This window comes from Oncorhynchus gorbuscha, linkage group LG23 (assembly GCF_021184085.1).
Source record: "Oncorhynchus gorbuscha isolate QuinsamMale2020 ecotype Even-year linkage group LG23, OgorEven_v1.0, whole genome shotgun sequence".
Lineage (NCBI taxonomy): Eukaryota > Metazoa > Chordata > Actinopteri > Salmoniformes > Salmonidae > Oncorhynchus > Oncorhynchus gorbuscha.
Genome location: NC_060195.1, coordinates 47,361,617 through 47,377,536, shown reverse-complemented (window position 1 = coordinate 47,377,536; position 15,920 = coordinate 47,361,617). Strand labels below are relative to the sequence as shown.

The window sequence follows — 15,920 nt, the reverse complement described above, 5'->3', positions numbered from 1 at the left end:
TCACTGAATGAATGTCGTCACTGTTTGAATCTACAAATGAACTTGATCAAATGGATTACACTGTAGTGTTTTTATGATAAGGAAAATCAAAATAGGCTATAGGCTTACATTTTTCACAAGGACTTTGTGGAGTTAGACTCAAGGATATGTTTTGTATATCTTAACTATTTTAGTTGTATTTTTAGATGGATATATTTCCACTAATAATTGCAATTAATCCTTTTACAATTGTTGATGCACTATTTATCAAGCCTTGGTGCTTATGTTTGCGCATCTTGCAGGTTGATATGCATCTGACGCGTATGCTAAAGGGGATGCCCGGCAACTGTTTCTAGCGGGTAATTATAGGCTGAAATGCCATTAATTTCTCCTGCGGCATAGGAATGGGGATGTATAGAGATGAGAGATGTGACCACCACAGCAAAGAGAAGACAAATGTACACTGCTCAAAAAAGTTAAGGGAACACTAAAATAACACATCCTAGATCTGCAAGAACGAAACATTCTTATTAAATACTTTTTTCTTTACATAGTTGAATGTGTGACAACAAAATCACACAAAAATGATCAATGGAAATCAAATTTATCAACCCATGGAGGTCTGGATTTGAAGTCACACTCAAAATTAAAGTGGAAAACCACACTACAGGCTGATCCAACTTTGATGTAATGTCCTTCAAACAAGTCAAAATTAGGCTCAGTAGTGTGTTTGGCCTCCACGTGCCTGTATGACCTCCCTACAACACCTGGGCATGCTCCTGATGAGGTGACGGATGGTCTCCTGAGGCATCTCCTCCCAGACCTGGACTAAAGCATCTTCCTGGATAGCTCAATTGGATTCAGGTCTGGGGAACGGGCGGGCCAGTGCATAGCATCAATGCCTTCCTCTTGCAGGAACTGCTGACACACACCAGCCACATGAGGTCTAGCATTGTCTTGCATTAAGAGGAACCCAGGGCCAACCGCACCAGCATATGGTCTCACAAGGGGTCTGAAGATCTCATCTCGGTACCTAATGGCAGTCAGGCTACCTCTGGCGAGCACATGGAGGGCTGTGTGGCCCCCCCAAAGAAATGCCACCCCACACCATGACTAACCCACCGCCACAGCCCGACTACACGTACCTCTGGAAAATACAGAAGTAATGTGAGATCAATAAAAGTAGTGCCGGTCAGTTAAATAATGAAAATGTGTTGTTTATGCTTTACATACCAAGTGTTCCATTCCTTGAAGAGACGCCACACTGCTGCTTTTGTCACATGGGATGGCAGCAGCTTTGCACCAAAGTGTTTGTGTCCTGTGTGGCGTCCTGGTAACACTATTGCATTATCCTCTGTGTAGTTGTTAATGACGTTTCACCACTCGCTGCAAGTCCTCATGCTTCAGTGTAAGCTGTGCTTGCTTGGGCCAGGTCTCTTTTTGAGACATTCGACCATTCTCCTTGAATGACTGGTGGAAGAGAATCAGGCGTGTTCTACTGATGCTGAAAGACAATTTCCAGAAACAAATATTTTGGCATTATTATACAATAGATAGCTGTAATCATCGTCAGACACACCTGGCCAACTTGATGGGTCATGTAATCATCCGGCGTAGTGGAGTCTTTTGTTTAGACATGCTAGCTAAACAACGAATCTACATCTTAATCCTAATCCATAGAGTACTAGCAATACAAACCGATTGTCATAGCTAGCTAAAGTTAACTAAATAGGTTCAAAGGTAGATAGTTAGCTAGCAAACATTAGGCCATAACTAGCCATGTGAAATGGCATTTTGAGATAACATTACTACACACAGATCATAAATGTAATGTAAGCTAGCGAGCCAGCCATCTAATGTCAGCTAGCTCGCGAACAGTATGCTTTGATTTGCAATGAAAACAACTTTCTGACAAAATTAGAAACGTATAGTATCTGAAACTGTAGCTAGACTCTTACCCTTATACATGGATGAATGCTTCACGGCAGACTGCAACTCCTTTCATTAAATTAGACTTCCTGTGTCGTTTCCGTTGCTTGGCCTGTTGTTGTGTCAAGTCACTCTGGTTCAAATTGACCGTGTACAATGCCATAAGCATCATCTTAAGCTTTAGCCCCCACCCAAACTCTGACCATTTCACTCACCCTAGCAGAGCTGGTTAGGCTGTTTTCATGTTATCCAGAGTATTGGTGACTAACTGTGCTCCTAGCAACAATTTAATTTAGCTTTTCATAAATTCATCAGTTATTCTGCGCTCTGGCACACAGACAAGAGTGCTCTGAAACAGTTGTTGCAGTGATGTTCTATTGAAATGGATACTTGCATAGTGGAGTCTTAATAAATCCTCTTGGAACTACCCATCCCGGATCCGGGAGCGTTGCCATCAACTGACACTAATTAGCATAACGGACATAAATATTACTAGAAAATATTCATGAAATCACAAGTGAAATATATTGAAACACAGCTTAGCCTTTTGTTAATCACCCTATCATCTCAGATTTTGAAAATATGCTTTACAGCCAAAGCAAGACAAGCATTTGTGTAAGTTAATCGATAGCCTATCATAGCATTATGCCTAGCTAGCAGCAGGCAACCTGGTCACGAAAATCAGAAAAGCAATCCAATTAAATCTTTTACCTTTGAGCTTCGGATGTTTTCACTCACAAGACTCCCAGTTAAATAGCAAATGTTCCTTTTTTCCAAAAATATTATTTTTGTAGCCGAAATAACTCAGTTAGTTATTCACGTTTGGCTGGGAATTCAACCGGAAATTGCGGTCACGACAACACCCAAAAAATATTTCTAATTAGTTCCTTAATATCGACAGAAACATGGCAAACGTTGTTTATAATCAATCCTCAAGGTGTTTTTCAAATATCTATTCGATAATATATCAACCGGGACAGGTGGCTTCTTAGTAGGAAAGAGAGAAACAATGGCCGCATTTGTCTTTTACGCACAAAACACTCTGAGAGACTCCAGCTGACCACTGACGCAATGTTGACGTTCAGGCTCATTTTTCAAAATAAAAGACTGAAACTATGTATTGTGACACTAGACACATTAGGAAAGTCATAGAAAAAGGAATCTGGTTGATATCTCATTCGCTGCTCAATAGGGACGCATAGGAACGCAGAGCTTTCTAAAGTCCCTTCCTGATTGGATTTTTCTCAGGCTTTCGCCTGCAATATCAGTTGTTATACTCACAGACAATATTTATCCTCCCCGCACTGGAGAGGTTCCAACCGACTTAATGCACCGTATGAATGTCTGTCAGAGGCTCTGCTGTCTGCTATACACAGACAAGTTATATTTGCATGATGCAACATGATTAATTCATCATTACCGTTTTGTTTCATTCATGTGTTTCATTCATGTGACCGACCAATACTGGTTTGTAACATTTGCATTATGACCAGTACCTCACAAGGCTTCTTCTCTCTATGCTGAGACCTTGAAACTGAGATATCTTTCGTTCTCAATACAATGTCTGGGCGAACTGCCAAATTGCAGATACTAATAAGTGAAGATTCGTTCAATCAGTCACTTGCATGAACACAGCAATTGGTTATTAGAACAGCACATGTATTAAATGTCCATCACAGTGCGTATGTTCTTCAGCTTTTGTACATGAACTCTCTACCATACAGCACTAATTTTTGAGACTCCCCTTTCAAAATTCTACCTTCTGATATATTCCCGGATCATAATGAAGGACTCGCTTTTTGATGAAACTGGCCCAACGACAGATTGCAATGCAGACTCAGTTATTACATCTCGCAAGAATATACAGGTCCATGAGACGAAACAATATTATCATGATGTCACCTTAAGTGATTATCTAAGATAATCAAATGAAAGACAGAAATGGATTATAGATACAGAAAACACCAGTTCTTGGTTCAAACAATCTCTCTTTTTGTGAACGACTGAAATGACAGAACAATTGAGCACGACTAGAGATCAAGTGACACAGTTAAATGTTGATCGAGAAAGCAAGATCACCCATGAGGACAAAAGAGAGAACATTCTGACCAATATGGAAAACATTTGTGATAAACTTGTGGAAGAGACAAAGACAAGTGGAGCATGATACTGCTGTAATTCTGGAGGGATGGCCGGAGACAGCCAATTGGCACTCCCTCACGGGCAAGCTGGAAGGGTAAACGCCAGCCCAGCCATAATCCTAGAGGGCCACTAATGTGGCAATCAACCAACTCCCTCACATCTGACTCCAGTGACCAATCCAGAACGCCTTCTTTTTTGGGGAATCGAATAGGCCGTCATCATGACCAACCCTGCTTCCCCGCAAGAAGGAGAGGACTAGAGAGGACTAGTCCTCTCCCGCAAGCAGGAGAGGACTACGCAGGAAGATGGCAACACATACATTATTGATACTTACCCACAATTGAAACCCATTTTTAAATATACCCCACATATGGTCTTTAAAGGACCCCCAAAATGTGAAAGACAATTTGGTTAAATCTGATTACTTTATCGGACAAGGTTCGGGAGGGATATTACAAATGTGTCCAATGTCCTCAATGCAGCTTTATGTACAAACGCAACTCATTTACCCACCCCCGCACAGGACAAAGATTTAAAAGCAAGGGCCTAATTACCTGCATGTCCTCCAATGATATTTACATGTTCAAATGTTCTTGTCATCTGTCTTACATAGGGAAAACCCATAGAAGCCTTAAGACACGGGTCAGTGATCACCGCAACAATGTGTAAAGGCTATTTTATCAAGAAGGAGAGTGGTGGAATGCTGCATCAGATGACCTGGCCTCCACAATCCCCGACCTCAACCCAATTGAGATGAGTTGGGATGAGTCAGACCGCAGAGTAAAGGAAAAAGCAGCCAACAAGTCTTGGTGGACAGAAGACACAGCTGAGGACACACATTCCCAGTGCAGTCAATGCTACCTGCTACATAGGCAGCATGAGCAGCACTCAACACATGCCTGGAGGCTTGTGTGCCTGGAGCGTATATTTCATCTCGGAGTTTATTTCCTATGAAGAAACACTCGTCTCTGAAGAGTACACTACACACACAATACAGCAACTTGTCATATGCCTCTGGTGTAGAAGTAAAAACAGATCGGCAGTACCAGTCAAAAGTTTAGACACACCTACTCATGCAAGGGTTTTTTCTTTATTTTTACCATTTTCTACATTGTAGAATAATACTGAAGACATCAAAACTATGAAATATCACATATGTAATCTTGTAGTAACCAAAAAAGTGTTACACAAATAAAAATGTATTTTATATTTGAGATTCTTCAAAGTAGCCGCAAAAACCATCAAGCACTATGAGGACCGCCACAGGTAAGGAAGACCCAGAGTTACCTCTGCTACAGAAAATACGTTTATTAGAGTTAGAAGTTTCAGAAATTGCATCCCAAATAAATGTTTCACAGAGTTCAGTAAACATCAACTGTTCAGAAGAGACTCAGGACTTCATGGTCGAATTGCTGCAAAGAAACCACTACTAAAGGACTATAATAAAAATAAGAGACTTCCTTAGGCCAAGAATGCGAACAATGGACATTAGACCGGTGGAAATCTGTCCTTTGGTCTGAGATTTTTGGTTCCACAGCATTCTGCAGCGATACGCCATGCCATCTGGTTAGTGGGATTATCTTTTTTTTTCAACAGGAGAAGGACCCAACACATCTCCAGGCTGTTTAAGGGCTAATTGTCCAAGAAGGAGAGTGATTGACTGCTGCATCAGATGACCTGGCCTCCACAATCACCTGACCTCAACACAGTCGAGATGGTTTGGGATGAGTTGGACTGCAGAGTGAAGGAAAATCAGCCAACAAGTGCTCAGAATATGTAGAAACTCCTTCAAGACTGTTGAAAAAGTATTCCAGGTGAAGCTGGTTGAGAGAATTCCAAGAGTGTGCAAAGCTGTCATCAAGGCAACGGTGGCTACTTTGAATAATGTCAAATATAACATATCATTTGATTTTTTTAAAGCTTTTTTGATTACTACATGATATGATTCCATATGTGTTATTTAATCGTTTTGATGTGTTCACTATTATTCTACAATTTAGAAGAAAGTAAAAATGAAAAAAAAAACTTGAATGAGTTGGTGTGTCCAAACTTTTGACCGGTACTGTATATACAAACAACCTTCCTGATGTAGTTAAGCTGTTAGTGTTGGAGACAACATTTTACCGATGTCCCGCAGGGACTGATTCTTGGTCCACTTCTTCCCTTATACATGGCTGTACTGGTATTACCGGTGTTCCATGGGGATTGATTCTTGCTCCACTTCTTTCCTTATACATGGCTCCCACTAAGCAAAATAATTTCTGAACATAGTGTCGACTTTCACACCTAAAATGTATTTAGTACTTGATAATGGCGGACATTCTGGTTCTAAACCCATTGATTAACTGTTCATCTAGCATTGTCGTTGTCAGAGTAGATGCTACAAATGTGAATGTCAGTTGATATAAATCAATATGGTTTGTGAACTAAAGAGATTTGAGATTAAACATCAGCCAATGCAGTTCTAGACTTGCTTTAATACTTTTCCTCTGCCCAAAAAATGCAAGGGTGTTTGTGTGTGCGCTATGTGTATTCATGAGAGAGAGAGAGAGAGAGAGAGAGAGAGAGAGAGAGAGAGAGAGAGAGAGAGAGAGAGAGAGAGAGAGAGAGAGAGAGAGAGAGAGAGAGAGAGAGAGAGAGAGAGAGAGAGAGAGAGAGAGAGAGAGAGAGAGAGAGAGAGAGAGAGAGAGAGAGAGAGAGAGAGAGAGAGAGAGAGAGAGAGAGAGAGAGAGAGAGAGAGAGAGAGAGAGAGAGAGAGAGAGAGAGAGAGAGATTTTCAGTGTGTGTTACTGAGTACAGTCATTTATGTTGGCACCTACAGGGGTGCTTGTGTAAGGACTCACTGATTATGCGAACACACACCCAAACAATCCCACACACACCTTTTGATTCAACACCTACCCTAAATTGATTGCACTACTGAAAAATTGTGCCACCATGGGATGGTCTCCAATAGAGGTGTCCCTCACCCCCTGGTCAGTAAGGGACAAGGCGCTCATAATGTCCATGAGGCCGGGTAGTCCAGCAGGAGTTGGGACGTTCCGTGTGTCCAGGCTGATGGAGGAGGCCATCCCACTGAGGCAGGCTAGGCATACTTGATAGGGACAGGGAGAGAGTGCTAAGAGTCCCACAGGGCCTGGATGGTTTTCCAGGTCCAGAGCCCAAGGCCGGTCCACATCTGGTCCAGGCGGTGGATCCAGGGCTGGCACTGAATCTGGTACTGAGGCGTCAGCAGGCAGGAGTGGATGGCAGACATATGACTGGAACTGAGTCGGCCGACAGATCCAGGACAGGGCCAGACATCGGACCCAGGGCTGGTGCTCGGTCTGGTCATGGGCCCAGGTTGATGCTGGACATGTTCTCCGGGACGGCATTGAATATCGGGACCAGAACTGGGGTCTGGTCTGATGCTGGCAGGTACAGGAGAGATAGTGAAAGCTTGGACGCCGACTGGGACTCTGACTGTGGAGTCGGCTTGTGTGTTAGATCCAGGCTAAGCAGGTCTGCAAGAGCAGAGGGTAGTGTAGCGACCAGCACTGGAGTTGATTCTGGTCATGTCTGGTCCTGGAGAGACACTAGCAGGAGTGTCTGTTGAGGTGGTGGCTTGGGCACCGGTGGCTGCGAATCTGGTCCTGCAGGTTGATAAGGTTGGTTCACTGGCGGCTGCTGGTCGGGCTGCAGCTCTGGTATCGTCTTTGCTTCTTTGAACTCTGCTGGTCATAGGGCAAGGTGCAGCACTGATAGCGGCTCAACTGGCTCAGGTGCTGCTTGTGTTGGCACCGACTGGGGTGCGGAGTGGAGTTCAGCCAGCTGCTGGAAGACTTGGGCCTCGGTATTCATCGTGGGGCAGGCTCAAGCACTGACAGTCGCAGGTCTGGCTCCACCTCTGTCATCGGTTTTGGCGTCTGAAGCGCATTGGATAGGATTGGTTGAGGCTCTGGCAACTTCTTGGCTGGCTCAAGGACTGGCTATGGGAGCTGTTGAGGCTGGGTTGGTTCCGGCGCCGGCCTGGGTGTGAATGGATGCCTGTCGGGGCTTCAGTCTGGGTGGCAGGCCTGGCTCGAACTCTGGCAGCTGCTTGCCGGACTGGCACTTTGGGACCGCATGATTTGCTGGAGTGCAGGGTGCTACGTAGCTGTCTGGACGTACTGGAGTCCTGGTGAATGTGTGTGCCTGACGTGCCAAGGAGCTGGTGAGAACACTAGCTGTAGAACCTCCTGGGGCTCTTGTGACCACTGGACATTCTGGAGTCCGGGTGGCAGCTGAACTGGCTGGCGGGCCGGTTGCCACTTGACACGTGTGAGTGGTGACTGGACCACCAGCAAAGCCCCCCAAGCCATTCGAGGCTGCTGCAATACCTGGTACACAGGACACAGTTGGTCGATCCTGTGGTACTCGAGGACAAGCGGTGCAGTCCCTGATGGCGACAAAGTTGCAGTAGGGGGACATTATCTGCATGGGGGGCCTCTCCGTGGCCTCGATCTGCTGGACTCCCCAGTCCTACTATTCACGCCGGCATGTGCGCCTGGTCTGGGGCATGGCATATGGCATGAACTGCATCCTGTCAGTAGTGGTCTAATCCAGCACAATTGCATCTATCCAGACAATGAAAAAGAGTGCCACCTTGTGGTGGTCTCCAATAGAGGTGCCGGCTTAGATATACAGTAGGTGCAACTGTCCCGTGTCCCAGTAAGAGGACGGAAAATGAACAGTAGGAGACAGGGATACAATTCACACTTTATTACCACATTCAAGACAGGCACACACCCACAGCAAACAGGAAGTGAACTAGGTAGAAGTGTTGTAGTGATAGTGTTCAGGAGAGGGACTGTAGGGTTTTCTTCAACTACCACCCACTGCCTCAGTGCAGCACTTTAGCATGCTTTTATTTGTTTGGGAGGGATGACATCCCAGGCTTGAACTTCCTCCCCCAGAGCTTTGCGATCACATGGCTGCAGTATCCCAGTCTGAATATGGAATGAGCTGTGGCTCTATTCAGACGTAGGAGCTTTTGGATGCAGTGTGTGAATGTGTGTGTGTTTGTGCCTGTGTATGTGTGCACACGTGTTCGTGGGTGCAGGTTTGTGCACGTGTGTGCTTTTGTGAAAGAGAAAGAATGTTGAAAAAAAGAGTGTGAGGAGACCGTGTGTGCAAGCAAGCAGCTTGTACACACTTCTCTGTATTTCCGACTGTTTTGAATTAGAAAGTATCCTACCATATCTGCCTTTCGTTTGAGTTGAAAGGCTGTCGTGGAAGGTCATATCCTATACGTTCTACATGTGCTGGCATCCATCCAGCCCTATCTGAATAGACAATTAGATCACATTATTTTCAGAGGTACCAAGGTCGCCTTCATGTTAGAGTCGATGGTAGGCTAAGGCAACCATAAGCATCGAGACGGCCGAGATACAAGTCCTCAGGAAGAAATGCTGATGAAGGCATGTGCCTCAAGGCTAAGAGAATTGCAGTAGGCTCTGTCTACGAGTCCAAGAGTTCAATAGCGTTTGTTTTCTATCAAGTACTTTAGATGTGGAGGTTGACCGTGCACATGGTGTTAAAACGTGACCTATGAGATGCGAACCTCCAATCCTGTGATTGTCCCATGCAGTATTTATTTATTTATTTTTGTCAGGTGCACATTTGTGGGTGTTTTTGACTGCTCGTGGCATCTGTTTTTCCATTGTTCTGACAACCAAATGAGATTCAAGTCAATTTATCTCCCTTCTCTCCCATTGTATCTCTTCACCCTCTCCCATATCCCCCTCTACCTCTCCTTCTCTCTCCAGGAGCTCAGTGGCGGTCGGCCATGGCTGCTACTGCTTGGCCCTGCTGCGCTCTGTGCCGGCGGCAGCCTACGTGGTACTGGTCACGGCTCTGCGCTACCACCTCTTCATCTGGAGCGTCTTCTCGCCCAAGCTGCTGTATGAGTCCATGCACACACTGCTCACCGCCGCAATTTGCCTCTTCTTCACCACCATGGAGCAGAGCCGCAGCTCCAGCAGGCCCTAGGGTCCCCACATCTCAGAGTACTCTCAGCTTCCAGGAAGAGGGGTTAAGGAGAAGGGCCAAAGGACAAATACTATGATAATGGGTGGTCCTGATACTGTCGTCGTTGACTTCTGGATGCCCTACTCCACCCCGGAGGTATGAATGTAGGTGTGAATGTACTGTCCCACTGCGCTGGAGTTCTGGGACAGCGGCATTCACCTTTTGGAAAGCAATATATATTCTCTATGGTATCAAACAAAACTTATTTAGTAAGATTATTATTTTGATGTGTTGGTTGGTTCTACTGAAGTATGTTGTGGTGTTTATTGAGCAGAGGTGAACATGAAAGGTAACTTAATGAATTATTTCATTTGAATGTGTCGAAAGCGCAATCGTGAAGGTATACTGTAAGTCCCTTGAAATTTGATTTGTATTTATTTTTCTTTCTGTGTTATTGTTTGTTTTGTTCCGTAGACGAGTAAGTGCTTCTATTGACCACCGTTTCTCTGTAGTGCTTTATGCCAGTAGCATTATACTGTGTTTCCTCCATGCGCTTTAATCAATACAGTGACCACATTATCAGCACAGGGACTTTGTCGATATGCTTTCTAACCGGGCTGTATTTTCCATCTCTTCAATGAACTAACTGAGTTGAATGGATTCCCTTTATAGTTGATATAGATCTGCTCCAAGCTAATAACAAGCCATACTTTCGTCCCACTTTACTTTCAGGTATATATGTATATATCTTCTTCTTTTTTTTACTCTCGGGAATATATTGAAATTCAGTCAAAGCTCTGTTAATACAGTGGATGTTTACTAATATTCAGATGATAATTGATTCTGGGTGAATGCTGTTAATCAAAAGAGAATGTAGATTTAGCTGCTGTGTGGGGATAAAGGTTCATTGTTGTTGGGTAAGGTGATATACATTTTCCATATTTTGATAAATAAATTGTGTCCGAGGCAATATTTCACTTATATTTCTGTATTGCTCATTTGATTTCTAATGTTAAAAAAGGGTTATGTAACGCCAATCGACAATTTGATTTCTTACCGACTTCTGCCAGACTTGTGAAACCGAATCGGACGCAATTGGGAGGCCTTGCCCTGACACACCAATTCAATTTTAAATTGAAATACAATTAAAGTGTTGTTGTTTTTTATACATTTCTAAAGATATCGCCTAGGAAAATCTTGTGAATACTGAATGTATAAAATGGTTAGTTCCAGTCACACAATCTGTTTGGATAACTTGCGAAGAACTTGAACGGAGATCCATATTCTGATAAAGGGCTCTCCATGTACAATAATAACATTACTGTAGCTGTTTGCAAGTCTGGTAAATAAGCATATGAGATTGCAGAAAATCATACAACTTTATACATATAACCTTAGATATGTGATTGTCGTGTATTACTTATCAATTCCCAACTATTCATGTGTTAATTAAGATAATGTTGATTTGCTTTTTTTTTTTTTGCAAATATTTTGTTACAGTACCAGTCACAAGTTTGGACACACTTACTCGTTCAAGGGTTTTTCTTTATTTTTACTATTTTCTACGAAACTATGAAATAACACATATGGAATCATGTAATAACTAAAAAAGTGTTAAACAAATCAAAATATATTTTGTATTCTTCAAAGTATTCACCCTTTGCATTGTTGACAGCTTTGCACACTCTTGGCATTATCTCAACCAGCTTCACCTGGAATGCTTTTCCAACAGTCTTGGAGCAGTTCCCACGTATGCTGTGCACTTGTTGGCTGCTTTTCCTTCACTCTGCGGTCTAACTCATCCCAAACCACCTCAATTGAGTTGAGGTCAGGTGATTGTGGAGGCCAGGTCATCTGATGCAGCACTCCATCACTCTCCTTCAAATAACCCTTAAACAGCCTGAAGGTGTGTTGGGTCATTGTGCTGTTGAAAAACAAATTATAGTCCCACTAAGCGCAAACCAGATGGGTTGGCGTATTGCTGCAGAATGCTGTGGTAGCAATGCTGGTTAAGTGTGCCTTGAATTCTAAATAAATCACTGACAGTGTCACCAGCAAAGCCCCCCACACCATCACAACTTCTCCTCCATGCTTCACGGTGGGAATCACACATGCAGAGATCTTCCGTTCACCTACTCTTCGTCTCACAAAGACACGGCGGTTGGAGACAAAAGTCTAACATTTTGGACTCAACAGACCAAAGGACAGATTTCAACTAGTCTAATGTCCATTGTTCGTGTTTCTTGGCCCAAGCAAATCTCTTTTTCTTATTGGTGTCCTTTAGTAGTGGTTTCTTTGCAGCATTTCGACCATGAAGGCCTGATTCACCCAGTCTCCTCTGAACAGTTGATGTTGAAATATGTCTGTTACTTTAACTCTGTGAAGCATTTATTTGGGCTGCATTTTCTGAGGCTGGTAACTCTAAAGAACTTTTCCTCTGCAGCAGAGGTAACTCTGGGTCTTCCTTTCCTGTGGCGGTCCTCATGAGAGCCAGTTTCATCATGGTGCTTGATAGTTTTTGCGACTGCCCTTGAATAAACTTTCAAAGTTCTTGACATTTTCGAGATTAACTGACCGTCATGCGTAAAACTAATGATTTCTCTTAGCCCTATTTGGTAAAAGACAGCTCAAATAAGCAATCTTCTGTATACCACCCCACCCAACCTTTAACAATGCACACCTGTTAATTGAAATGCATTCCAGGTGACTACCTCATTAAGCTGGTTGAGAGAATGCTAAGAGTGTGCAAAGCTGTCATCAAGGCAAAAGGTGGCTATTTTGAAGAATGTCAAATTTAAAATATATTTGTATTTGTTTGACACTTTTTTGGTTACTACATGATTCCATATGTGTTATTTCATAGTGTTGATGTCTTCACTGTTATTCTACAATGTAGAAAATACTCCAAATAAAGAAAAACCCTTGAAATATGAGTAGGTGTGTCCAAACCTTTGACTGGTACTGTGTGCGTATATATATATATATATATATATATATTTGTTCTTTGATATTTCACTACTTATATGGGGAAATAAGGTCTGACAGTATCCAGGTTTCCATTAAACCTATCTCTTGTGAATTAAATCATATTGTATAAAATGTTCATGTAGACATTGAAACAGGAAAGTACCTACTGTCACCAGCAAACAACCAAATATTTTAGAAAATGGTAAGATTCAAATGTGTTTGACAAATTATCCACTTTAATGCAATATAAATGTTTTTTAGATAATTTTGATAAACTGACCAATTATGTGATGCTATGTCGAATGATAAATGATGCGCATAATGTACAGGAAATTATCCTTGACAGTTCGTCACTCTTCATTCAATTCCATTCTTCATGAGATCTCACGAGTGTACACTTGTTGCCAGAGCTTCAGGGTGACTTCCATCATAAACTGTGCAAGTTGAAAATGAAATGTATTATACTTTATTAAAGTATACATTATTTATACTTTATTATATCATTTTATAATTTAATCTTTAACCTCTTGAGGACGTTCTCTCAAACATTGCAATTTCACATACATACGGTATGTTTTGTGTATTTGGAGAGAGAAAACAGGGCTTTTGCAGGAAGTGATGATGTCATGAGGTCCAACTATTATGAAGAAGGGATACACCATCCATTCTCGTTTGCGATTAGTGGGACTATCATTTTTTTTAACGGGACAATGAACCAACACACCTCCAAGTTGTGTAAGGGTTATTTGACCAAGAAGGAGCGTGATAGTGTGCTATATCAGATGACATGGCCTACTCAAATGATGTCAATTAGCCTATCAGAAGCTTCTAAAGCCATGACATAATTTTCTGGAATTTCCCAAGCTGTTTAAAGGCACAGTCAACTTAGTGTATGTAAACTTCTGACCCACTGGAATTGTGATACAGTGACTTAAGTGAAATAATCCGTCTGTAAACAGTTGTTGGAAAAATTACTTGGGTCATGCACAGAGTAGATGTCCTAACCGACTTCCCAAAACTATAGTTTGTTAACAAGACATTTGTGGAGTGGTTGAAAAACGAGTTTTAATGACTCTAACCTAAGTGTATGTAAACTTCCGACTTCAACTGTGGGTACTGAATGTCAGAAAGCTTGGCCCCAGTGATATACTGAGCCGTACGCACTACCCTCTGTAGCGACTTATGGTTGGATGCCGAGCAGTTGCCATGCCCAGGTGGTGATGCAACCGGTCAGGATGCTCTCGATGGTGCAGCTGTAGAACTTTTTGAGGATCAAATCAAATCGAATGTATTTATATAGCCCTTCGTACATCAGCTGATATCTCAAAGTGCTGTACAGAAACCCAGCCTAAAACCCCAAACAGCAAACAATGCAGGTGTAAAAGCACGGTGGCTAGGAAAAACTCCCTAGAAAGGCCAAAACCTAGGAAGAAACCTAGAGAGGAACCAGGCTATGTGGGGTGGTCAGTCCTCTTCTGGCTGTGCCGGGTAGAGATTATAACAGAACATGACCAAGATGTTCAAATGTTCATAAATGACCAGCATGGTCGAATAATAATAAGGCAGAACAGTTGAAACTGGAGCAGCAGCACAGTCAGGTGGACTGGGGACAGCAAGGAGCCATCATGTCAGGTAGTCCTGGGGCACGGTCCTAGGGCTCAGGTCCTCCGAGAGAGAGAAAGAAAGAGAGAATTAGAGAGAGCATATGTGGGGTGGCCAGTCCTCTTCCGGCTGTGCCGGGTGGAGATTATAACAGAACGTGGCCAAGATGTTCAAATGTTCATAAATGACCAGCATGGTTGAATAATAGTAAGGCAGAACAGTTGAAACTGGAGCAGCAGCATGGCCAGGTGGACTGGGGACAGCAAGGAGTCATCATGTCAGGTAGTCCTGGGACATGGTCCTAGGGCCCAGGCCAGTTGAAACTGGAGCAGCAGCATGGCCAGGTGGACTGGGGACAGCAAGGAGTCATCATGTCAGGTAGTCCTGGGGCATGGTCCTAGGGCTCAGGTCCTCCGAGAGAGAGAAAGAAAGAGAGAAGGAGAGAATTAGAGAACGCACACTTAGATTCACACAGGACACCGAATAGGACAGGAGAAGTACTCCAGATATAACAAACTGACCCTAGCCCCCCGACACATAAACTACTGCAGCATAAATACTGGAGGCTGAGACAGGAGGGGTCAGGAGACACTGTGGCCCCATCCGAGGACACCCCCGGACAGGGCCAAACAGGAAGGATATAACCCCACCCACTTTGCCAAAGCACAGGCCCCACACCACTAGAGGGATATCTTCAACCACCACCGAGTATAGCCCACAAAGATCTCCGCCACGGCACAACCCAAGGGGGGGGCGCCAACCCAGACAGGCTGACCACAACAGTGAATCAACCCACCCAGGTGACACACCCCCCCCCCCAGGGACGGCATGAGAGAGCCCCAGCAAGCCAGTGACTCAGCCCCCGTAACAGGGTTAGAGGCAGAGAATCCCAGTGGAAAGAGGGGAACCGGCCAGGCAGAGACAGCAAGGGCGGTTCGTTGCTCCAGAGCCTTTCCGTTCACCTTCCCACTCCTGGGCCAGACTACACTCAATCATATGACCCACTGAAGAGATGAGTCTTCAGTAAAGACTTAAAGGTTGAGACCGAGTTTGCGTCTCTGACATGGGTAGGCAAACCGTTCCATAAAAATGGAGCTCTATAGGAGAAAGCCCTGCCTCCAGCTGTTTGCTTAGAAATTCTAGGGACAATTAGGAGGCCTGCGTCTTGTGACCGTAGCGTACGTGTAGGTATGTACGGCAGGACCAAATCAGAGAGGTAGGTAGGAGCAAGCCCATGTAATGCTTTGTAGGTTAGCAGTAAAACCTTGAAATCAGCCCTTGCTTTGACAGGAAGCCAGTATAGAGAGGCTAGC

The 15,920-nt window shown here is 43.7% G+C and overlaps 1 protein-coding gene across 1 annotated transcript in view; it reads left to right on the top strand.

The window, feature by feature from the left end:
- LOC124011338 (GPI ethanolamine phosphate transferase 2-like) overlaps window positions 1–11,183 on the top strand; it is a 134,254-nt gene extending 123,071 nt beyond the window's left edge. Inside the window, exon 14 of the mRNA XM_046324617.1 lies at window positions 9,837–11,183. Coding sequence (XP_046180573.1) covers window positions 9,837–10,059 — 223 coding nt within the window. The 3' untranslated portion in view covers window positions 10,060–11,183. The remainder of the gene's footprint in view (window positions 1–9,836) is intronic.
- The last annotated feature ends 4,737 nt before the right edge of the window (window positions 11,184–15,920 follow it).